The sequence below is a fragment of the Lepidochelys olivacea genome, assembly GCF_965140295.1.
Source record: "Lepidochelys olivacea isolate rLepOli2 genome assembly, chromosome: 1".
In the NCBI taxonomy this organism is placed as follows: Eukaryota; Metazoa; Chordata; order Testudines; family Cheloniidae; genus Lepidochelys; species Lepidochelys olivacea.
This window is the reverse complement of record NC_140411.1, coordinates 243,084,352-243,108,531: the sequence shown is the minus strand read 5'-3', so window position 1 is coordinate 243,108,531 and position 24,180 is coordinate 243,084,352. Positions and strand designations below refer to the sequence as shown.

The following is a 24,180-nucleotide window of genomic DNA, read 5'->3' as shown; positions in this document are numbered from 1 at the left end:
GCCTGGGGCTCTGGGTTTCAACTCGACCAGCAAGCACGTGCTGAAGTACAGCCTGCCCCGTCTGCCCTAGAGTTGTTAGGGGAGGTGCTAGCTAACCTGGCCTTTAAAAAAAACAACCACCCTTTTTCACCCTTGTCTAGGCCTAATTTCCCATGAAGCTCCCTAGGAGTCTGTGAGCTGAGAGATTTGGTTAATTGTGTATCAAGGTGACATTAAACAGCAAGGCTGGGCTAGTCCATTGGCTCCACACTAGGAAGTGAAACCAGGACAGAAAATTGTTTTCAGCAATGGGGCATGTGAACAAATATTGAAAGTGGTGTAAGTGCTAATGTAGACCAGGCACAGGTCATTAAAAGGCATTTCAAGTACAGAGTGCTTGAGACTTGTATTTGCCTGGTCTCAACAGCCTTTTGTGCATTAGTAAACATTGTACATGTTAACGGGGGTGCAGCTGCACTCATGTTAAAAGCAGCTTAAGTGCTAGTATAGGCCAGATAAAACTTTTCAAAACAGTTTCAGAAAACAGTATTGCCTTTTTCTATTGGAAAAGTACAACAAAATTCCCACTGGGTCAGGTGAACTTGGGGAAGCCTTAGGACTCATTTTTAACACTGTTTTGGTAACTTACTTTTTACCACATTTAACTAAAACACTAACAAAACTGATCTGGTTACTGGAGCCTAGATTATACTACAGCTCCCATGAGCCTGGCTGAACTGATAGCACTAGTTTTAATTATTTTGTCCGTGTCCGGTGTAGAAAAGGAATTTAAACTGTTCTCAGTACTGATTCTGGGGAGATAATTGGTGAAAACCATTTCACCAATGGTTATTTCACCTAGCATAGACAAGTTGCAGTCATGAGTTAAGATTACTATGAGAACCATCACTGATGCATTTCCTGACTTAAGTGTTTACAGCCATAAATTGAGCATTATAGTTTTATTTCTGTTTCCCTCGGGTCTTTTTGTTTTTAGGTAAAAGGGGAGATTATAAGGCTAATATCTCTCTTGATTTGTGCAGTTCCAGGCTTGAATCTTAAATAACTGTGAATCTCCACAATGAAATAGCTGCAAAACACCCATACTCCTGTTGATAGTATAAATTATACATTATTCTGTAGTTCATTGATAGCATGTTAACTCTAAATTCAGAGAACATTTTGTACTGCACATGTGCTAAGCCATTTTTTAAAATCATGCATATAATGTTTGTTTGGATTCTTGCTGCATGTTTGCCAGGAAACTAGTTATTTGTGATGAATAGCCACCAGGAAATATATGGGCCCTGATCCTGCATTCTTATCCACTTACATGATTTCCTATATTAACTTGAGTGAGTTTCTGAATGGCCATGTGGGGTCTATTATAGCAGATCTTACTGCATGTTTGGGATCTAAACTTGTAAAATTCAACCAATTTTTGTGGTTATTAGGTGGGGGAAAAAATCTTAGGCTCTCATTCTGCAATCTGCTCATCCTGGGGGGACCCTAACGTGAATGTGCAGCCCCACTGAAGTCAACTGGGCTCCTTACGGCGATTTCCTGTGTGGATCCGTCAGCAGGATCAGGTCCTTAGATTTTATCTATTTTACACAGGAAAGACTATTTTCTACCCTCTCCCTAATTATAAAATATCCTATGTGAATAGATTTTACTCTAAATAAATAAAATCTACTTTTCTGTTTAGACCAATCATAGAAAACCTCAGCCAAAAGAGAGATTTTACATAAAGATGAGAGCAAATGAAAATGGATTGTAATAGAAGTGCTGACACATTAACCATTCCAAGTGCATATCATGGTATATAAACTATATGGGCCCAATCATGCAACCCTTATTTATAAGAATTGTTTTATTAAAGTCAGAGAAACAACTTGTATGAGATGTCTGCAGGATTGAGCTCTATGCACATTGGGCAAAAGATGAGAGATACGGAACATGGGATGGTAACATTACAGAATGTTGGGATAGTTGTGTTACTCATAAAATTGGCAAAGCTACAAGTGAGTTATGTGTCATCCTGAACAAATGCCCATATAACTTTTATACCTTTATACTATAGTGTATTCCATATATGCCACACTTGTTTCAGAAAAAACTGTCCTATAAATGTTTTCATGTATTTTAATTACTATTTTTCAATTCCTCTACCTTACAAATTAGAGTGGTAGAAAAATGACCATTTAAGGCCTAAAAAATTACTTAAAACAGTATTTCTATCTGGTATTGGGGTGTCATGATTTTAATATAGGCCATCTGTGACTAGCAAAGGCTACAAACAGATGATGCATATTCTTGGAGAGCCTGAAATCTCTTTCTCCCATGGCATGCAACAAGAATCTTTAAATCCTGGTTGTCCACAGAGTATCAAAGCTTTTAAATCTCTCACCGGTCTAAAATTGACTAATTCTGGTCCTTGGACTGGTTGTAAAATTGAATCCCTGATCCACCATGGTAGAGGGGAAAAGAAAACATTTTTATAGTAGGTTATTATTTTATCTAAAGGATGGCTCTTTCGAACCACTCAGAGTTTTAAAATATCTGCATGCAAGTGGAATGGTCAAAATGCACAATAAATGCAATTTATCACATGGTTTCCTCTGTTTAATCCATAGTTGCAGAAATAAAGACATTCATGCCATGTTTATCCTGACCTCATGTGGTACAAATGTTTTTATCACATAGATGGCTAGCACCATCTCTTGATAAACTGCATTTATCAAAAACCTCATAGGCACTCAGACTGCTGATCTATCTCCTGGAACTATTTTTAGCATTCCAAACCCTTGAACAACTCCAAACAGCTACTATCTCTTTTTGAAAGGACTTGACAGATAAATGTTTCATTCCCCCCTCCAGCCCCCTCAAATTACACTGGTATTTGGTGCAGGCTGGACAGTTTTTATTGGTAGGTTGTTCAGGGTGATTTGCATAACTGGATTGTGGCTTCAGCACTTGTGAGTTATTCATGCTGATAAAACTGCACTGTCATGTATTCTGTAACTTATATCACATGTGTGGTCATGATATCCATGGACTTTTCTGCAGTTCTTGTCTTAGCCTGTCCCTATTTGTTTCCCTTGCCTCTTAATTCATAGTACAATATTCTCTCTCTCCTTCAGGCATGGTTCAAATGAAGCATATAGTAAAGATAGTGAATAAAGGTCCTGTCATAGGTTGTACTTTTAGTGCGTCCCTGTGGGGGCGAAAGTGGGTGCCTCTCATCACAGACATCCTTCTCTAGCTTCAGGTGTCTCTGTAGAGCCAGTTTAAGGTGCAGAGTGTGATTCTCTGATCAAAGTTTTGGGGGAGAGGAAAGCAACCCTTTACTAGGCATTAAACAGTCCAAAAAAAGGTAAGAGCGAATCAAATAATGCGGCAGCCCACAAAACAAAATAATGCGGCTCCCCCAGCGGTTCCCCAAAAGATAAGAGGTCAGTAGTGTCTGTGAATGGGGTCTGGGCCCCTCACTCCCTTGTGTCCAATAGGACCCAGGCTGGGCACCCCACAAACAAAAGGGAAAACAAAGGGAAGAAGGTCCCTCTACATCTTCAGAGGGCCCAGGTGGCAGACGCTTTTCAGCAGCTTAGTGGGTAAGCAGCCCCTATTCTGTGGGGCTAGGAAGCTCTGGTTCTGCTTCCCTCTGAGTGCCATTCTGTGCCGGGCTTGGATTCTCCTTTCTAAGGAGACTTCCCTCTCCAGATTTGACAGGCCTCACAGGTACGCCAGGTTGGGCTGATCGTGCCCAGAGGAGCTCTTTGACCCCTTACTGATGTGTGGAAATGTGTCCCAGTACATATCCCTGTGCTCTTTCCCTGCTTCACTCCAAGTGATAGAGCTCCAACCAGGGATATGGAAAAATCCATCCTGAATTTAGCCACAGAAATTTCCCAGTTGATATTTTCCACTGAATGCATCCGATGAAGTGAGCTGTAGCTCATGAAAGCTTATGCTCAAATAAATGTGTTAATCTCTAAGGTGCCACAAGTCCTCCTTTTTGCGAATACAGACTAACACAGCTGCTACTCTGAAACCAGTTGATACTAGCTGTCTTGCCAGTGGGTGGTGGCTGCTGTGATTCCAAGGGAATGAGGCACCTATTAAACTATTGGCAGCTATTAAAAAAATAATGTTCTTCTGACCCTTTTCTTCCTTTTGCTCTCTATCACGCTGATTGAACTCTAATCCAGCTCCTAAAGCAGGGATCGGCAACCTTTCACAAGCGGTGTGCTGAGTCTTCATTTGTTCACTCTAATTTAAAGTTTCACGTGACAGTAATACATTTTAACATTTTTAGAGGGTCTCTTTCTATAAGTCTATAATGTATAACTAAACTATTGTTGTACGTAAAGTAAATAAGGTTTTTAAAATGTTAAGAAGCTTCATTTAAAATTAAATTAAAATGCAGAGGCCCCCGGGCCGGTGGCCAAGACCCAGGCAGTGAGAGTGCCACTGAAAATCAGCTCGCGTGCCGCCTTCGGCACACATGCCATAGGTTGCCTACTCCTGTCCTAAAGCAATGTATTCCCCACCCCGCCTAGCTGACCCTAATCGAGCCCCTAAACTAACTTCCTGATAAGCTACATTCCCTCTGACCCATCTCCGTGTAATGAGGATGTTTCCATCTTCCTTGCTTCTCTTCTAACATTCTATTTCTCCTTCCTTCTTCCCTTCAGTCACCCAGCCCCAACTACTGTGCTCGGCAGCATGCCGATTCAAAGGGGCTAGCAGCTTTCCCCAAAAGAGCAGAGAAACCTGCAGGAGGCACTCTCTCTCTCTCACACACACACACACACACACACACACACTTGCGGCGGGTATAATAGGCCAGGGAAGGCCTTGCCTTTCCTGTCCCTGGCACCAACCTGCCGCCAGACACCCAGGCTGCAGTGGCCCCGGCCCTTCCCCGAGACCCCCACTGCCTTCTCCACTCCACACCCCCTTCCGTCCCCACTGCTCGCCATGTCCCTCCTCCTCAGGACGGGGGAGTGAGGAGGGACACGGAGAGCCAGCGGCCGGTAGACTGAGCAGGCTCAGCCGGGCGCTGGGGCCGGCAGCTCGGCGGGGGAGCAGAGCCTTTAGGGGCAGGAGGAGCTGGCGTTAGGGGGACGGCAGCTTGGCCTGACCTGACTCTGGCAGGGGGGCTGGCAGCTTGGCTTGGCAGGCATGGGGGGGGCCAGCAGCTCGGCCCGGCACTGGGGGAGGCTGGCAGCTCGGCCCGGCCCAGCACTGGGGCCAGCCTAGTACTGGGGGAGGCTGGTGGCTCAGCCCACTCCAGTCCAGCACTGCGGGGGAGGGGAGGCAGCAGCTCAGCCCGATATGGCTGGGGTGGGCCAGGGCTCCTCTGGTCGCAGGGGCCCCTCAGAATCAAGGCTTCTCCTTTTACAGCGGGGTTTGGGGGCTCTGGCGTATGTGGGGGCAGGGCCTTGGACAGTGGGGCGGAGCCGATGGATTTGCCTCCCCAAAGCAGGGGTTCACCCACCGCCTATGTGCATACGCACACACACACATGTAGGAGTTTAGCTGAGTTTCTGTGATTAGTTGATGTTGACTTTCACTTTTCTGTCTCTTGAGATTTCTCCCCCTTGGATATTTGTTTTCTAAGTGTGGGACATTTCTGCAAGGCCTAGTGTACACTGAAGAAATTTCCCTCAATTTTAATTGGCTTGAAAAACCAGATAAGCCAAATTTAAAGCTGGCTGGAAATGTAGCATAGACCGCACTCCAGGTGGCCTAAGCTGTCTTTAGCAAACCAGTTTCAGAACCTTCTTCAGCAGGTTCCATCTGGAGTCTAGTCTATGCTATGGCTGCAAGTGGTTTTAAAGTTCATTTAGTTAAACTGGTTTTAAAATGAATTTTTGGGGTAATTTTCCCACGTAGACCAGGCCACGATGCTCCTGTAGCACTGTGACAGTTACAGCCAACGTTGTTCTAGTCACCAAGTCCTGACATGAACTAGCAAAGAGAAGGTGCCAACGTTTCATGGCGCTGATATTTTCTGGAAGGTGTCTCTTGGAGACCATTTGCTACTCTTCCGTTTCATAGGCTAAGTTGACCCCATCCATACTGACAGGGGTGCTGAGAGCCATTAAAACAAACTGTAAACCCTGTATATGATGGAAACCACTTCAAGCCAGGGGTTCTGGCAGCACCCCCAGTACCCTTAGTTCCAACACCCATGTGCACTGATGAATTTTCCTACAGTTAGTAAGGTGGCAGAGGAGCTGCAGCTGGGTAAGGTGGGGGTTCCTTTTCTTTCATCTCTGAAATGTTCAGCACAAATGATTCTGTAAAATACCTCTGCACTGTAATAAATAATTCCATGGCAGAGGTCTCCAGGATTAATAGAGATCTGTGCCCATGAATGCAACCAGGGTGAATATGTACTGCATATATATCAGAGCAGGGTCTGTCAGATGGGTGGATTACTTTTGGAATCTGCATTGTGCATCATTCCACTTGATCCTTTTCCTGGCCAGCTATTATAATAAAAATATATAATCAGACAAAGTTTTTTGCGATTAAAACATCATGTTCCTCTTCTCTTGCAGACTTCTATTGTAAATATCAGATCACATTGAAGACTTCATGAAAGAAAACATACAGAGTGTGTGTGTGTAATACAGATAATACAGTTATGATATGTTAAGGGGCTAAAAATTAATAGTCTATATTACATTTTCTCAAATCTGTCTGAATTAAGCAATCCTGGTTTGCCATTTATTGACCTGTTTCAGTATTGATAGCATCATTCAACATACGGGCACTGTGGATGTACAATAAGGTTTGGTGCAAAATTCAGACCTGCTATCTCAGTGCAAACAGCAGGTTTAAATTTGGGCCTTTTTTGAAGGTAGTGGGGGACAAGGTTTGTTGTTAATAAGTGACCTTGAAAAAAAACATCACAATACTTCCAGGAGGCACAGGACTGAGATCCAGGAGTTACATTGCCACCATGTTGGTATGTGACTAATGCTGCAGTAATACACAGGGATCAAGCCCCACATATAAATCAACAGACAGGACTGTGTGATGAACAAAAATATATGATCCAGGAAATTACAATTAAATGCCATGGTACACAGGGGATGCACTGCTTGTCTGCTACTGTGTGACAGGATGGTCTAGTGGTTAGAGCAAGGGACTGGGATCTAGGAGACTTGGGCCATGGTCATACGCAAGGCACTTCACTTTCTGTGTGTTATTTTCTCCATGTGTAAAAGGGGTCTTATGAGGCTTAATATATTAATATTAGAGGGAGGGTATTAAAGTGGAGTATGAAATCCCAAACTGCAACACTGATAATTCATTGTAGTAGAAGCCACAATAGGGTTGTGGCTGTATCTTTCTTTCATTCTTGGTACCAAAAAGGGATAAAGATGGGGGGAATGGCTGACATAATAAGTATTAATGGCAATGTCTTGAAGAGTAAACAGAATGCTCATGTAGTAATCAATTTTATGGTTCAGCAAGGAGGATTGAATCCAAGACCTCCATTGCTAAAGCATAAGCTTCTGCTACTTGAGCTAAAAGAGTAGCAGATTTATATCTTCTGTGGACCAGTCACTAGAGGGGACACATAACACACATTGAACAGAGCGTTACATGATTATACAATCTGTCCCTCCTTGGATGGGCTGCCACCTCCACCTAGTTCAGAATGTTACAGTAAAGGGCCAAACCCATCTCTGATGTAACTCTAGTAGATTCAGTCCATGCAAGTGCAAATGCCTAGTCAAGCCCCTGGTCACCAGTAGTGGCAAGCCCTCGGAGGAGGGGACTGTGGCAAAGCAAAGTGTCCTCCACTTCCCCTCTGCCAGAGGACTTGCCTGCAGCCAGAGCAGCCCCAATATTGGACAGTACCAGCTGGGTTGGGGGCATGGGTGGTCCAGCTATCAGTAGAATTTAAAGTTGCTCCCCTCTGGCAGAATTCAAGGGAGTGCATGTACTAATACCAATGTCCGTCCTTCCTCAGGTGAATCCTTCCTGGTGCACATGGGACTACACTGGTACAGGAAGAAGTAATTCACACATCCCTGCATTAGCAAGGGTGAGGCTGGCCCATGGAAGGATTACATTTAACTCTAGGGATTTTAATGTGTGGTATTTTCCTGTCCCTGGACTACATGCAGTTGTTAATTTTAACTATTAACTACTCCCTCTCTGGAATAGAGCCATCAGTACATTTCCCAATAGTAAATCACATTCTAAAATTGGCAGTTCACTGGAATTTCATGAAGTTATGTCTCCTGTCCAATAAATATTGGCTTCAAACCATGTCTCAGAGGACAGCTGAAAAATAGGGCTGTACAACTCTAGGAACTTACTGTGAAAATCAGTCACAATTCAAGCCCAGTGTGAAGGAAGAGCAAATACAAACTCCCAAGTAAAATATACAAAATGCTGTCTTAAACTGACCATGGGGTTTATATTAGCATTTGCTAGGGGAAGCGTGGTTTGACACCTTGTTCGTAAAAGCAATAGTTAGTCCAGAGGCTCCTGGTGTCAAATCTGCTAGGCTGTCAGAAATTCATCACTGCATTTCCTGAGAGGCCCTGCAACAGAGATAAGTGCCATTCAGAAACTGTATTCCCGATGCTTCCATTCTGTGGTATCTGGAGCCATCTTGGTGCTTGGATTTGAGCCGTACAATATCCTGAAACATGCTGCTTATCTTTGTACATCAGAAGTCTTAGACATGCTGTTTGAAGATGTAGGTGTATGGGGGGGAGGTGGCTATGTAAATGGATATAGCACCAAATTTGTGTTCTTTAAGAAAAGGAGTACTTGTGGCACCTTAGAGACTAAGAAATTTATTTGAGCATAGGCTTTCGTGAGCTACAGCTCACTTCATTGGATGCATTCAGTGGAAAATACAGTGGGGAGCCCCACTGTATTTTCCACTGAATGCATCCGATGAAGGAGCTGTAACTCACGAAAGCTTATGCTCAAATAGATTTGTTAGTCTCTAAGGTGCCACAAGTACTCCTTTTCTTTTTGCGAATACAGACTAACACGGCTGCTACTCTGAAACCTGTTCTTTAAGAGTACTTCAAATCATTTCCCATTTGATTCCTAAATGCAAAATACTCTTCTATTTACAGTACATTCATTTTATGTTAGATCATGTTTTTCCATAGGACAAGCCATTTTCATGTAAAATGAGAGCACAGCTTCCTTCAATCCCCGCCACTCCCAACTCCCAAAATGTGTGTGTCAAGGGAAGGGCAGATTAGAAATATTTGTTTCAGTTCAGTTTCTTTGTCTGCAAAATGACTGATTTGTGTGAAAAAGCAGATTTCTTTCCACTCTTTCACCTGTGAGCTCTTCCATTTCCTCGTAGCCTTGTTAGCAGTGGTGTTCAACCCCTATTGCCAGCACACCCCAGTGTATGTTCATCCTGTCTTCCTGGAAGTAGTGAATCTTCTCTACTACTACTAAGATTATTCCTTAATACCCTGATGTAGAAAACACAATCACACTCTTTAGACACACTGAAACTTGTGAATATATTTGTGGAATGACTATGGGAATGTGAGACTAATAATAATGCTTTACATGTTTCTAGCACCTTTCATTTGAGCATTTCAAAGCTCTTTACAACCATTAGTGCTTCAAGCCTCACAGTACCCCTGGCAAATCAGCTTAGTATTATCCTCATTTACTTATGGTGAAAGAGAGGCACAGAGAATTTAGGGGCCTGATTTTAACAAGTGTTGAGCACATGCAGGTTGACTTCATATGGAGTTTTTGGGTATCCAGCACCTCTGAAAATCAGGCCCGAGTTGTCTCCAGCTGGACACCCAAAAATAGGGGCACTTGAAATCACTGGATATTTTTGAACATTTTAGCCTAATGCCCAGATCCTCACAGGTATTGAGGCACCGAACTACTACTGCAATGAATATGAGTTAGGATCTTAAATATCTTGGAAGACCTGGGTGTAAGTGACTTTCCAAAAGTCACACGCTTAGTCTCTGGCAGGGCAAGGCCTATAGCACAGATCTCCTAGTCCCCCATCCAGTGTTTTAACCACAAGGCCAAGCCCCCGCTCTGTTTCAATGGAGACTAGAGAGCAATGGCATCTTCGCAAGTCAGTTGGCAACCAAACTGTATTTTACTTAGATTGGGTCACATGTTTCCATCTAATCCCCGCACTGAAAATGCCCAGCTTCCTGTTTTCCCCTGGGTTTCCCAGCAAGACATATTGAATATGCAGATGTGCAGGCACACACATACACATGCTTTCCTGGAAGCAACCGCTCAGACTTTGTTCTGGATATTTGTTTTACCCTAACTTCTCTAATCCCGAAAGCGATATTAAACAGATTTTTTTGTTTAACCTTTGCATGAAACACTCTCTTTCTCTCTCTCTCTTTATGTTTAAGACTATGTGGTTTTAGTTACATTTTGCTAAACATCCAGAGAGCTGCCTGCAAGGAGCACCACATAAGTGAAAATATATCATGATTATTATGAGCAACACACAAATATATTCTCAATCACATCCCACATTTGCTTCCCCTAGAAGATGGTCTCGAACACACACAGCCACAGTTCTCAAATATTTCCATGTAATAATAAATAACCATGTTAGTGCTGTGTACTTATACAGTGCTAGTCCCCAAGGACGTAAAAGTGTTTAGAAAGCTAGTTAGTGTTATGGGGGAAATGAAGCACAGAGAAACTAACTGATTTGTCCAAGGTCAAAGAGCAAGACAATGCCATTGGGAATAGAACTTAGGACTCTTGACTGCCAGTCTCCGCGCTAACCAATAGGTACTTTGCTTCCCATGTAAGGAATCTGTGGGTGCAAACAAAAGTACCATGCTTGCCAGCTGAACCACACACAGGTAGCATCAGAGAGAGACTAAAAGACTTTCCATTCTAAAAAACAGGCTGCAACTTAAAGAAAGAAAAATCTCCACTAGTTGTAGTAATGTAAGAGCATATATCCTAGATAGGAATTCTTGAATTCTCCAGCATACAATCCAAAGCACAAACTCATCCACTGACACAGACACAGGCTTGTTCTGAAGTACACTGGCACACAAACCACATGAACATACGCACACATTATGAAACGCAACCCTCCTGCACAACAATAAGCATCTCTCCCTGCCCCTGCCAACAAATGACCTCTCCCCCCACTTATCTCCTGCCTCAAACCTACTTTATTTTCATGGGAGAACCATTTATTCCAATGGAAGAACATTAATCTTTATTTGGTCAACAAAGCCAGTTTGCATTCCAGATTAATAGTCATTCCACCCACAGAACTTCCCCTGTCCCTTTCCATCTATCATATTTAATATTTCATTAACCAAGAAGAACAGAAATGTACAAGATAATCATGGAAGAAATCTTCAATATTGTCAGTGACCTTTTGGATGACATTATGAAATAACTGCCTTCCAAGATTTGATTTTTTTTAAATTATTTATCCATATTTGAGTTGTTACCCACTAAATTTTTGTGGGGGTATTTGCTTTTCCTCTAAGTTAAAGGTCATAATAAACAGTTTTATTAAGTTTGTGGAAAAAATTATCTCTCACAAGTTAATCCCTTGTGTTTGATAATTTTCTGCCTAGACATAATTCTGAATGGGGAATTAATAATAATAATAGATTGTATTTGTATAATGTCTTTCATAGAAGGATCTTGAAACATTTTACAAACTATTGTAACACCACTGTTGAAACAGATATCTCCATTTGGCAGATGGAGAAACTGAATCAAAGTCTCTATGAACTAGTGTGTCCCAAAATCCCACAGCATATCAGCAGACGTGCTAGGAATAAAATCTCAGGTCTTGGCTCAAAGGCCCCTGCTCTTACCACTAGACACACAGGGTCAGATCCTCAGCTGGTGTAAATCAGCATATTCAGTGGAGCTATGATTATTTACATGAGCTGAAGATCTCACCTTGTATCTAGTAGCTGAGACTGCCTGCACAACTGTAACTTGAGTGTCACAAACTAGGAAGTCTAATGATAGCGTCATTATACACCCAACACACACATTTCCATTTCATTGTGAATAAGAATTACTCAATAACACTTTCTTTTTGTCCACAAGCATGAGTATGACAGTGTGGTGACATCTGAGGTGTGAAAATAACCAAGATTAATTTTGGACCAACACAATAAAAGAAATCTAAACAAGGCATCCTTTTCTAACATCATTGCACCTAGTGAAGGAATTGCATGTATTTTAAGTCAGTACTCATGGACTGCAAAATGTAGGCACTATGGATCAGATTTTCAAGTGCTCAGCATCCACAGGCTAGGCCAGATTTTCCAAACAGTTCAGTTCTCACTTAGATATCCGCTTAGGCTAAATTTTCCAGAGGGTTCTGTACCTAGAAATTCCTGTTATAGCAGTTATCGTCTGATTTTAAAAATTGCTCAGTACCCCTATGTGCAGAGCTGTTTGGAAAATCTGTCCACTTATCTTGGTGCCTAAACAGGAGCCTGAGATCTTTTGTGAGTCTGGCCCCAGTGCGGAATTAAGGGCAGAACTGCATCCTTAAAGTGTCCCTACGGTTAGATGACCAGTTCTGCCAAAACTTCATCTGAGTTCGCTGATGTAAAACAAATTTTCATTCCTCTTAGCCCTGAAGATCCAACACAGCTGTGGGGAGAGTGAGCTGCATTCTATTATGGTTCCTGCAACACCAGCAAAGCTGGCAGTTTACACCTCATGCTGATGGGAGAAATAGAAAGAGGATAGTTAGATGTTGAGCTTCTGAGTGTATTTACAGCTCTGGCAGTTAAAAAAAAACCCCTCATTTGACTAGAAAACTGAGCAAACTGGATCTGCCAGACACTGAGAAGGAAGAAATATGGGGGGAAGTGCACTGACATTTTTAGCAATTTTTTTAACTTAGCTTTGAATTTTCCTTTCCTTTGTGTCTTGAAGAATAGAAGTTTAGTGCCTGAGCTTCAGAGAAGGGTGTATCAGTTGCCACTGCAAAAACCTTAGATGTGAAATAGCAGGTACTTGTGTGCAGAGGTGCCTTTTTGTGAGAGTGAATTCAGGTTTCTGTACCCATGCCCACACGCCTTAATGTTAGGTCTTGTCGCATGACAAAATTGTACTGATTTAAATAAATCAATTGAGAAATCGATTGAATTAAATCAGTGCAACCCAATTGTGTGGACACTCTTATTTCAATTTAAGGGTTTGTCTATACATAAATTTGCACCAAAGTAACTTTATCAGTTTTAATTCACACTATGAGTGATTTTGGTGCAAATCTATTTATGAACACTCTATGGAATAAAAGTGCCCTGTTTCAGTTTGGCAAGCTCTAAATAGGGTAGTATTGCTCTGAAATAAGAGTGTCCAAACACTGACTTGCACAGAAATAAGTAATGGTATGAATTAAAATTGATTTGGTTATTTCAGTGCAAGTTTGTGTACAGACCTGTCCTAAGAGTGTCTCTTACGGATTTAGCTTAAGTTGTCTCCTTACCAATGTTCGCTAAATCAATACAAAACAGTCTTAAACCGAATAAGAGTGTTCACACAAATTGCACTGATTTTAACCACATAGATTTCTAAACTAATTAGTTACACTGGTAAAAAAAATTCATGAAGACAAGACCTTATTTATAGTGCTTTGGTATTTTCTATAAATTCTGTTTATGCTAAAATACTTATTAAGTATGTGGTGCAAATAGGGTTTTCTTTGCTTGGGAAATGGCCTGCCTAATAGTTACAGGAAATGTATGTAACTAGGTAAGATGAGATAACTATAACTTTAACTCCAGTGTATTTTCTTTATTACTTATGGGGCTGAGTGCTTTGTGTCAAAGCAGGAATATTGCCTAAGCAATGGAAGGATGATTGTGTGGCCAAAGGATGAAAATGGAAGACAGGAGATCTTGATTTTAGCCACAGTTCAGCAAAACGTTTAAGTACATGTTTAACTTTAAGTACATGATTTAGTGCTTTGCTGAATCAAGGTAATTATTTCTAGGTCTGCCACAGGCTTTCTGTGTGACCTTAGGCAGGTCACACAACCTTTCTGTGCCTCAGTTTTCTGATCTGTAAGATGAGGGTGATAATACCTCACAGAGGTGTTGTGGGGATTACCTTCTTAATGCTAGTAAGGTTTTGCAACTATTATTATTATTATTTATTATTATTACAGGGAGTTTATGGAACTTCCTTCCTTCCTTCCTTAGAAGTTTTTAAGGTCAGGCTTGACAAAGCCCTGGCTGGGATGATTTAGTTGGGGATTGGTCCTGCTTTGAGCAGGGGGTTGGACTGGATGACCTCCTGAGGTCCCTTCCAACTCTGATATTCTATGATATTCTATTAACCATTTCTAAAGATTTTAAAGGACAGTGAGAGAAAAATTACATTGAAATAGAACTGATTTTGGCTTAATATTTTTCACGGTTATTGGTAGCTGTAGTCATGAGTCAGGAATTATTGGTAGTTGTTTAGTAAAAGAAACAAATGGGAGACAACTGATCCCTCTGACTGACACTTGCAGATAGTAACTCTTTGTTTTGAGCTTCTAAATGTTTCTGTAGGTTGTTTGCTCCTGAGGAGCTTGAAGCCATATAACAACAGCATAACTCCGTACTTTGTATACTGTACACACTATGGTATTTCATGGAGTTAATACAAATTATGGAACAAAACTCAGTTGAGATATGTGAACAGAAACATGAGGTGCAGTTCTGTGAGATTCTGGGAAGTGTTCAATGTCGTCAGCACCTACTGACTTCAGTGGGAGTTAAAAGTGCTGAACACCTTACAGGATCAGGGTCAGAAAACACCACTTGAAGGTCATCCAGCACGTTCCTCTTGTCTGACCTGTTCTTGAATCTCTGCGGAGAAGATGCATCACCTTGGGGAAGCTATTTCACTGCCCAGTTGCTCCTACTGTTAAGAACTTTGCCCTAGCCTTATCTTAAATGGGGACTATTATACTTGCTTTCATGCCAAAATCTGAGTTTACATTTTCGTGTTCTCTTGCAAATATTGTGGCCATCACTAGCCCTCTAGCAGAGCAGGGAGCTGCATTCCTTACACAGCTTGAGGGACTGATGATATCATCAACTGTTGCAGGTGAAACAGCAGCTCTGAACTCAGGTGTTGGCAGGCAAGTAAAGGAAGAAAATATTTTCCATGTTGCTGTCTTTCTAATGTTATGTGTTTTCCCTTTAAAATGTTTAATGCTCCAAATGCATTTAGCAATTGTGAAAGAACCAGCTATATTGCCTTGAGGACTGGACTCTTCTGTGCACAGAACACATGTAGCCCTGGGTAGCGGCAGCAGCAGCAGTGAATGCTTCCCCAACCCTATCCTGTCTTATGTTTCAACCCTGACTTGAGGTATCTCCTGTTGGGTGAGAGGGGAGTTCTGAAGCCCTCTGAAGAGGGGTTAATTAGTGCAAATTGAGGTGGCGGTTATTGTGAGTGGAAATTGGATTGGGACACCAAATTTATCTCAAATCACCAAACAGCCAACAGACGATAATATTTGGCCTTTTAAAATGTATCATGTTTAGTCATTTTAGACTGTCCATAAACATTTTGTTACTGATTTACAATCTTAAATGATTTACTCATTTAAGTAGATGAAACTAAGAAGCTTGTGAGTCCATGTTTAAAGTTGATATGCTGCTCTCCCAGACAAAGTCCGAAGTGTGGGCAAAATGTGCCCCATCCAGCTCACATGTGTCTCGTCCAGTATTTCTGATTCAGGTCTTCTACTGGACCCAACATACAACTGTGGTCTAGAAGACTGAGCACAGAGATGGGAATTAGGTGACCAGGAACCTCACTCTCTGGGGAATACCTCGAACATAAGGGGTTCCCAGGATGGTGTACAGCTGCCAAAATGATTCTGTGCTGTCTCCCCTTCCCAGCCCCTGACATTGAGGGCATGGCCAGAATTTACTGAGCTTCGCTTTTCTTAGGTAGTGGGCGGCTCTAGGAGAATGTTACAGTTACAGCAGCCCTGAAATTGCTTTAATTTAAGCAGGAGGATAGGCAGATCCCAAGCAGGACCAGGAACATGGTAAGAGCAAAGGTGTTTTAAAGCTACTTTGCCTGCCACCTGCCATCCTTATTCCTGTGAATGGCAAAGGAATGAAGGAACAGGCTATTGAGTTTAATCCTGACTTGCTGTGTGACCTTAGGCAAGTCAGTTAGCTACTCTGTGCCTCAGTTTCCCCATTTGTAGGAAAAGATTTATCCACCTTTTTAAATGCTTTGAGGTCTGGGAAGAAGGTTAGTCAGTGTAAGTGTTAAGTGATTTTTTTATTACTGCTTTATTACCATCCACTTCTCTGGCTTCAGCATGGCTGATCCAGCCTATTATCTGGTCCTTTTTTGATTGCTTTTAACAAACATGTTTTCTCACTGTTCCCCTCCATTCTCTTTCCCTGGTTATGCACCTCAGAGACAGCTGTCACAGGGTCTCCTGAGACTGGCAGGTATATCTTGGCACTTTCTGGACTGTATCTGACCTTAATGACAGTGAGACTAAATAACACTGACCAGAGGAAGTATGGAAAAGCAGAAGGTTAAAGTAGCAGCAAGGTAACAAGGAAAGGAAATGTGGATGTGCCAGAGGGGCTGACAAGTTCTGAGATGCAGAAAAAGGTAGCATATGAGCACTTAAAAAGATAAAATACTACAGTGCACAAGTACCAAAGGAGACAAGAAGCAGTGTGAGCTGGAGGAATCTGGCAAGAATAATAGCCCCTTTCTCTGGAAATGGAGAGGTTGTGTGGAGAAGCAATTTAACAAGGCAGAGAACGCCACAAGACAGCCAGACATGGAGGATCTGTGTCTGGGAATATTTTCAACAGATTTTTATAATACCTTGGTAAAACCCCAGCTGGAGCTGAAATAATGCAATCAGCTCTGGTTGCTGTTCAGTTAATAATAATTAAAGAAAACACAAAACAACAAACTTAGCTTTTGAAAGATTTATAAAGGAGAATCCACTTAGGCCCAAGGAGTTGGAGGTTCAGTAATAATAGCTGAAGACTTCAACTTCAGCAACGTTGGATGAAGAGTACAGCCCAACATAAGGTGGAGGAATAAAAGGTGATTTAAAATTCTGGCTCGTGGAGACACTTTGGCCTTGGGAAACTTAAAAAAAACCTCTCCACTGGTTCTAACATCCGTTCAGCTGAATTGATGGCAGGAACAAGACTTGAGTCCTTAGCTAAAATGGCAGTAAAAATAAGTCTGGCTGCTGGAGCCTATGGCTCTAGGGCCACCTGTGGTGCCTCTCTTAACAGAACCTAGGAATCCTCTCTACAGGCACAGAACTCAGAGCACTCCTTATGGATACATGAAGTACTACTGCCAGACAATGGACCCCAGAGCTCCCCTTTCGGGCTAGCAGGTGAGGCTCCTTTTCCCAGTGATGGAACCCTTGTTGCCTCTTGGTTTCCTGAGGCTCTGCTTATATGAATCTTTTTTTTTTTCTCCTGATGAATAAGTGGGCTCATGCCTCTACTGGGAGGAAGGATCCATCTAGACAGCAGTAAATGTTCCTGGATGCATTGGACATTGTGAGCAATTAGAAATAGGAATTGCTCCAGAGTCAAGTTGTGAGAATAAACAGGAGCTTGAAAGGAGCTCTGACTGCAAAGGGAGGAATGTGTGTCCAGTCCCGCCCAGTCTGGAGGAAACTGAACAAGAAGCAGGAATGATAATCACACAAGTTGCAGCAGAAAGGGACTTAAAACTTTTTTCAGTGCTTTGTTTACAACACTTGATAAAGTATCACACTGGGACCCGCCCCCTGCAAGTGAAAAGCAAGGATCAGAAGATTGTAGAGGTAGCTTTTCGGATTTGTCAGGTCTGATTTCTATGTCACCTGGGTCAGGATTCAACTTTTAGTATATCAAATCTTAGCAGATTTTCTTATGGACACCCTTCTTCTAGTTGCAATCATGCAACATCCCTCATGCAAATGTACCAATAATAGGAAAGTGGTGATGGATCTTTGATAGATCATATTGAATGAAATAAGGCTACAATGTTCAAACTAGGATGCCTAAATTTAGGTCAAACCATATTTGGTCCCTCTGAAAATCAGGGCACTTTTGCGAGTACCTAAATATTAATATAGGGGCCAGCTTTAGAAATGCAGGTTTAAAAAATGTAGCACAAGATTCTTAAAGGAAGTTTGCGGTAAAGGCCCTAGGGACATCTTTAGAAGCAGATGGCAGTAAGGAAGTCAAATAGCACAATGTGACCTAACAGCTCTTTACAGACCACCACCCAACTTCTCTGCAGGCCACAGTTTGGGAGCTGCTTGCCTAGGCTGAGCTATTCAACAAAACCTCACCTGCTATTAGCACTTTAGCTGAGGCCATAAACACAATCACTAAAGAAGTTATCTGTGGGATCTGAAGAGGGAATCACTTTCACAATTCACATTTTAACTCCACAGAGATTACCACACTACAATGACAGTCATTAGCAGCAGAATCCACCTGGAATCCTTTTGCAGGGTTTCTTGCACCTTTCTCTGAAACATTTGGTGCTGTCCACTGTCGGTGACAGGATTTTGGACTCTGGACCAGTGCTCTGATCCAGTATGGCAATTTCTATGTTCCTATGCTTCAAAATGAGGATCACTGCTTTGCTTTGCTTTGCTTTGCTGTCAGCTACTACTCATTGAGATGCTGCTGGCAAATTGCAGGATATTTCACTGTGATATGTCACCATCAGCTCTGTTAAAACTTTTCTCAATTAACAATTATTTAATTAATAATAAGAAAAGGAGTACTTGTGGGAGCTTAGAGACTAACAAATTTATTTGAGCATAAGCTTTCGTGAGCTACAGCTCACTTGAGAGTGAGCTGTAGCTCACGAAAGCTTATGCTCAAATAAATTTGTTAGTCTCTAAGCTCCCACAAGTACTCCTTTTCTTTTTGTGAATACAGACTAATACTGCTGCTACTCTGAAACCTTAATTAATAATGAATACTTTGTACATCTATTCAAAGACTTTACAAACTTTCATGAGTTAAGCCTCACAGTTCTACTGTGCAAAAGATTAAGCCACAGGCCCAAAGTCACAGATGAAGCCTGTGGTAAGCAGCTCCACGGTTGTGCCTTGGATTTCTATGGCTCCGCACACCTACACTTATTCACAGAGGTTCATACTACTCCATTCCCACATTCTTATCAGGAAGAATCAAGAGGATGGCTTGTGAGAAGCTGACAGCTTACTCCACTCCCAGATTCTTCTAGCACAGGGCTCTATAGGGAGTGCTGGCTGTGAGTAAACTGACAGTTACTCCTTTCCCAGCATGAGTCATTTATTTACTACAGCATGGTACAAATCCTTGTTTTTTCCCTTATCGGTCTTTTTTTAAAAGTTCTCCCCTCCTGTCTCTGTTGTTAAGGGGGGAGCTTCACTTACAATCGGCAGTCTCTCCTCCACTAAGGAAGACGGGCTCATATACCTGAGGCTGTCTGGAAACCTTTGGGTGACATCACACCACCTCTGTGCAGATTCATCGTTTGTCATGGAAAAACCATCCACCCCCACGCAACTTCCTTCCTCCCCAGGCTGGCAAAGAGAAACGGTCTGTTCTGCCATCACTGACAAAAACAGTCTTGAAAAACACCCCCACACCCACAGCCCCTCCAACACACACAAATAGGAGGAGGGAAGAGGTATAAGATGTGAATAATCTAGTTCTGTTTTCTTCAGCCGTGGATCCTACTGTGCTTGCCTCTCTTCAGCGATCTAGGTCACACAAGGCCTTTTTGTCCTGGGGCTAATTCTGGCGCTGGCAGTCTCACATCTGCCTGCCAGGTGAGACAGGTCACCAGCTACAGGTAGAAGACATCTGGACTGTGGAGGAAGCCAAGGGGCTACAAACAAACACAACAACTTCACCGTAGCAGGCGATAGGAATCTGGGTTCAACCCCCCACCAAAACCCCTTGGGTGGAATGAACTGCTGAGTCTGGTGATTAATGGCCCTGCTGGTGTTTATGAGGCTGTATGAAAGGCAGGTAACTGGCAGAGCTTGGAACGGTACATGTTTCTGGCACAACTTGACAGTCACTGGAGGGGAGCGGCAGGCTGACCTTTCAAACTCACTGCAGCAGAACCACCGCCACCTGGGCTCCTCTGGAGCGACGGCAGGCCGGGAGAGGAGGGTGCCTGCGGGTGTCCTCCCCTGAAGCCGGGAAGGGCTAGAGAAGCGCGAATGGAGGGCGGGCTAGCTGGCTGAGACAGTGTGTGGAATGAGGCAGAGGGTGTCTGGGGTGGCGTGACCAGATTGCTGGTTTCCTCCCCGATGCGAGATGGCGGAGGGGGAGAGGGATTTGTTAGCAGGTCTGTTAGTGTGTTGGGGGGGGAATGGGGGGCAGTGGGAGCGGCGAGCAGGGCCGATGAGCGGACAGGAGTGTGTGTGTGTATGGGGGGGTGTTTGCCTTGGCTACCTGGGGAGTGAGTTGAGCTGGGAGCGGGTGAGGATCTGTCTGGTTATTCTTGCCGCAGAGCTGCCTGGTGGGGTTGAGCAGGGGATGGCGAAGGATGTTTGGACAAGAGGAGCCTTTGAAGCTGTTCTCTCGCTCCTCTTCTCCGGACCGGCTCCCCTCCTCCCCCCTATAAAGTCATTAGGCTCTGGTGCCAGCCCTATCTCTGCTCCATCTCTATCTGCTCCAGCCAGTGCATTCACAGACCTCCTGCCCTGGGGGAACGGGATTGGGGGGTATTATATGGGGTCCTTTTGAAGGGGAGGACTATTTTCGGGAGGTGGGGGGGGGGACGACGACTGTTCATTTGCTGCTGTAGAGGCCAGATCATTTCCGAAGCGGCTCTGCATGACAAAGGGGAAGGAGCGAGTTTCTCCCTTTGATCTGCCCCCTGCCAACCCCACACACCTGCCTGTGCGCCCTCCCCCAGCAACAGAGAGCCGAGGAAGAAATACCGTGAGGAGGGGGCTGTCTCTAGATCCCCACCTCTCGGGCTGGGGCTAAGTAACTTGGAGAGACTCTCGGATTCAATGAGGGGGGCCGATAGAAAGAAGAGACAGTTGCGTGCCTGGGGCCAGGGGTATTGCCTCCGGGGTGCATTTCTGCATGGCTGGTGCCATGGGGTTGTCACTCTGTATTTATGGGGGTATTATCGCTGGAGGATATGAACGTCAAGGGGAGAGGCATCCTTGGGATGGGGGGGGAGCTTAGATATGGGTGCCCTTTAGGTGCTGTCCTGTCCATCCCGACCCCTCTCTGCAGAGCTTCGCACTGAAGGTCAGTGAGTTTGGGCTGGGTGAAGGGATGCAGGTTTCCACTGTCAGATCGAGCTCTGCCCCATCCACTTCTGGAACAGAGGTTTAGCCAGCAGCCGGCTCCTTTGCAGTCAGCCTGGGTTGGGACCAGACCCTTTGCCCCAGTGACTCCTGTGTCTCAGAAGGAGCTTCATCAGGCCAGGTCTTTCCCTCTGGGGTTATTACAACCCCCAGGCCTTCTGTTCGACCGCTGGAGGGGTCTTGCTTGAGGCAGGGAGGAGAAAGACCCGATGAAGAGGGGACTGCATGATCCACTCTTCTCCCACCAGCGTTAGCCCCATTAGCGGCTCTGTTTTGCCCTTTGCTTTGCAGGCTCTCCTAGTTGTCCTCATTCCTGGAAGATCTCTCGGCGGCTGGCTAGGTGGGGAGGGCTGGATTGCACCCTACTGAGCACGTAAAGAAGGGGTGGGGGTGTAACGGTAGCTATGTAAAAAACATGGGGCGGGGGGGGCTGCTGCTTTCCTTTCCTCTCCTCTCCTCTTTCTTCTCTCCAGTGCACCCTCTCCCCGCTCACGCTGTCCCTTCCTGTTCTCTCTCCTCACACTCCCTTGCCCGTCCCTTTGCAGGGCTCTTCCCTCCCCGAGTGTCACTAGCTGACAAAGCCTGGAAGTGTTGTGCATTCCCAGGGACCCTGGCGTGCGGACCAATCAAAGGCAGATGGACACTCATAAAAGCCCTGCAGGTCCCTGAGTGCTGCCGGCCGGTCACTGGGGAAGGGAGCAGGGCGGGGGAGGGGTCTGCAGGCAGGGCCGGCTGTGCGCAAGGGGTCCCGCTCGGAGAGCTTTGGAGCAGAGAGAAGTGGGAGGGGGCGCCCGGCTTCCCCAGAGCAGGACCCTGATGTGATCCCCGCACGCCCGTTGGACTCAGGCCCCTCTCTGGGGGTTCTCTTCGTTTTGCAGGGAGCCTTGTCTTGGAGACTGTCGCTTCAAGGGCTCTTCCAAGGGCGCCGGAGCCGGGAAAAGCGCACTATGACTGGGACGAGCCTGCTGCTCACCCTCGCTCTCCTCTGCAGCTGCACCCAGCTCCTGGCGGACGCGAATTCCTGGTGGTGAGTCTCCAGTCACGCCTTTCCATTCGTTGCCCTCCTTTGGGGTGCGGGTGATTTTCCAGTGTCACGACCTCCCCCTGGGCTCTGTAGGGAAGCGGGACTTTGCAGCCGGCGAGGGGAGTCCGGGCTGCTCTTCCCCCGCGCTCCAGGGGCTTTGTGCCCATATTCGAGTGGAAATCGACGGGTTTCGTGGTTTTCTTGCTGTACCTGCAAGAAATCTCCAGATCCGCCCCCCCACACACACCTTGGAAAGAAACACACGTCCCTTCCCCACCCATTCTGCTTGAGAGAATTTCAGGGATCTCGGATGATTGCCCCTCTGCGGTAAAGCCCATGCGAAAAGGATCGTTAAGGGTTTCCTATTAATTGTCCAACTCTCGACAAACCCCTCTCCTAGACAGAGGAAAATTTCCCGAGTTGGAGGCAGCGCTTATTGGCAGTTCATGGAAACGGGTTCACTCCTTTTTGCAAAGCCTCAGCCCACCCCCTTCCCCATCCCGAGTGCCTCTCTATGTTTTAACTCAGGTTACAAACGCGCTGTGTTTGTTCCTGCCAAAGCCTTGGAAAAGATTAGCGTCCTGGAGAGCCCTATCAGAGATCTGCCCCCAGCCTCAGCCCTGGGCTGGCAGGAAGGTGCTGTCACGGACGCCCTCTTCGGCGTGGAGACACTTCGAGATCGGAACTCGCTGATTATTTGTTTGGTCTCTCCCCCACCCTCTTTTTTTTTTTTTTTTTTGATGTTTTTCTCGTTCCAGGTCTTTGGCTATGAACCCAGTTCAGAGACCTGAGATGTACATTATAGGAGCCCAGCCTGTGTGCAGCCAGCTCCCCGGGCTCTCCCCAGGCCAGAGGAAACTCTGCCAGCTCTACCAGGAACACATGGTGTACATCGGAGAAGGGGCCAAAAATGCCATCAAGGAGTGTCAGTACCAGTTTCGGCAGAGGAGGTGGAATTGCAGCACCGTGGACAATGTCTCTGTCTTTGGCAGGGTAATGAAAATAGGTAAGGGGCCGGTCAGAGGTGGCAGCAGAGGGAGGATGGGGAGTGGGGGCCTGGGAGGCTGTTGCGGATACTCGGGGCGATGCAGATCAAGGCTGATCTGTTCAAATACACATTTGGACGCAGGGCCGCCCGTTAGCGCAGGCTCGAAACCCCCATTGAACGAAGTGACCTGGTTTCCTGCGATGCGCTGAGCAGGGAGCGCATAACCCGTCACGTCCCGCAAGGCCACCTCTCTCTGACTGCGCTTGGCCGGGGGCACCGGCCTCGAGGGCCTCCCCTAGCCCATTGCACGCCTTAATGCGGAGCTGGGGTTTAGTTGGGGGGAGGTTTTTGATTGTGTTTATTGATTGAGGGGGTGGCGAGGGACGAAGACAAAAGCAGTACCCGCCGATCCAGGTTAACCTCTCCAGAGCCCCCCGGTTACAGGGGGCGCAGCCCTGCAAAGCGGGGAGAGGGGGACTCCCTGGCGTGGGGGCCCTTGTTTACCTGGGAGGGAGGTTGGGACAATTCCTACCCCGCCGGCGGTAAGAGGCGCATTGACGGGCCATTGCCGCGCTTGAATCGAGGTGTGACCGGCGACATTGTCCCCGCTCCTTTTGAAATGCAATCCTCCCATGGCAAGGCACTGAGAAATCCGGGCTCAGTTTGATGTGTCCGACCGCCGGGACAATAAAGAGAAGGTGTGAATGGTCGTAGGCCACCCCCCACCATCCCGCCCCTTTAGTCAGGACGCTTCCCACCCCCACCCCCACCGCCAATTATTTACTATTGAATGACCCAGGCAGCACTAACCCCCCCCCCGAATTATGGGCTCAGGGACACCAGTTA

At 45.1% G+C, this 24,180-nt stretch overlaps 1 protein-coding gene across 3 annotated transcripts in view; it reads left to right on the top strand.

Moving 5' to 3' along the window:
• WNT5B (Wnt family member 5B) overlaps positions 1–24,180 on the top strand; it is a 96,086-nt gene that overhangs the window by 55,192 nt on the left and 16,714 nt on the right. For 2 of the 3 annotated variants that reach the window (XM_084640267.1, XM_084640268.1), the window contains exons 2-3: positions 22,201–22,349; positions 23,105–23,352. In XM_084640267.1, coding sequence (XP_084496393.1) covers positions 22,201–22,349; positions 23,105–23,352 — 397 coding nt within the window. Of the gene's footprint in view, positions 1–20,301; positions 20,344–22,200; positions 22,350–23,104; positions 23,353–24,180 lie in introns of those variants that run through there. The other variant, XM_084640269.1, reaches the window with a different exon arrangement.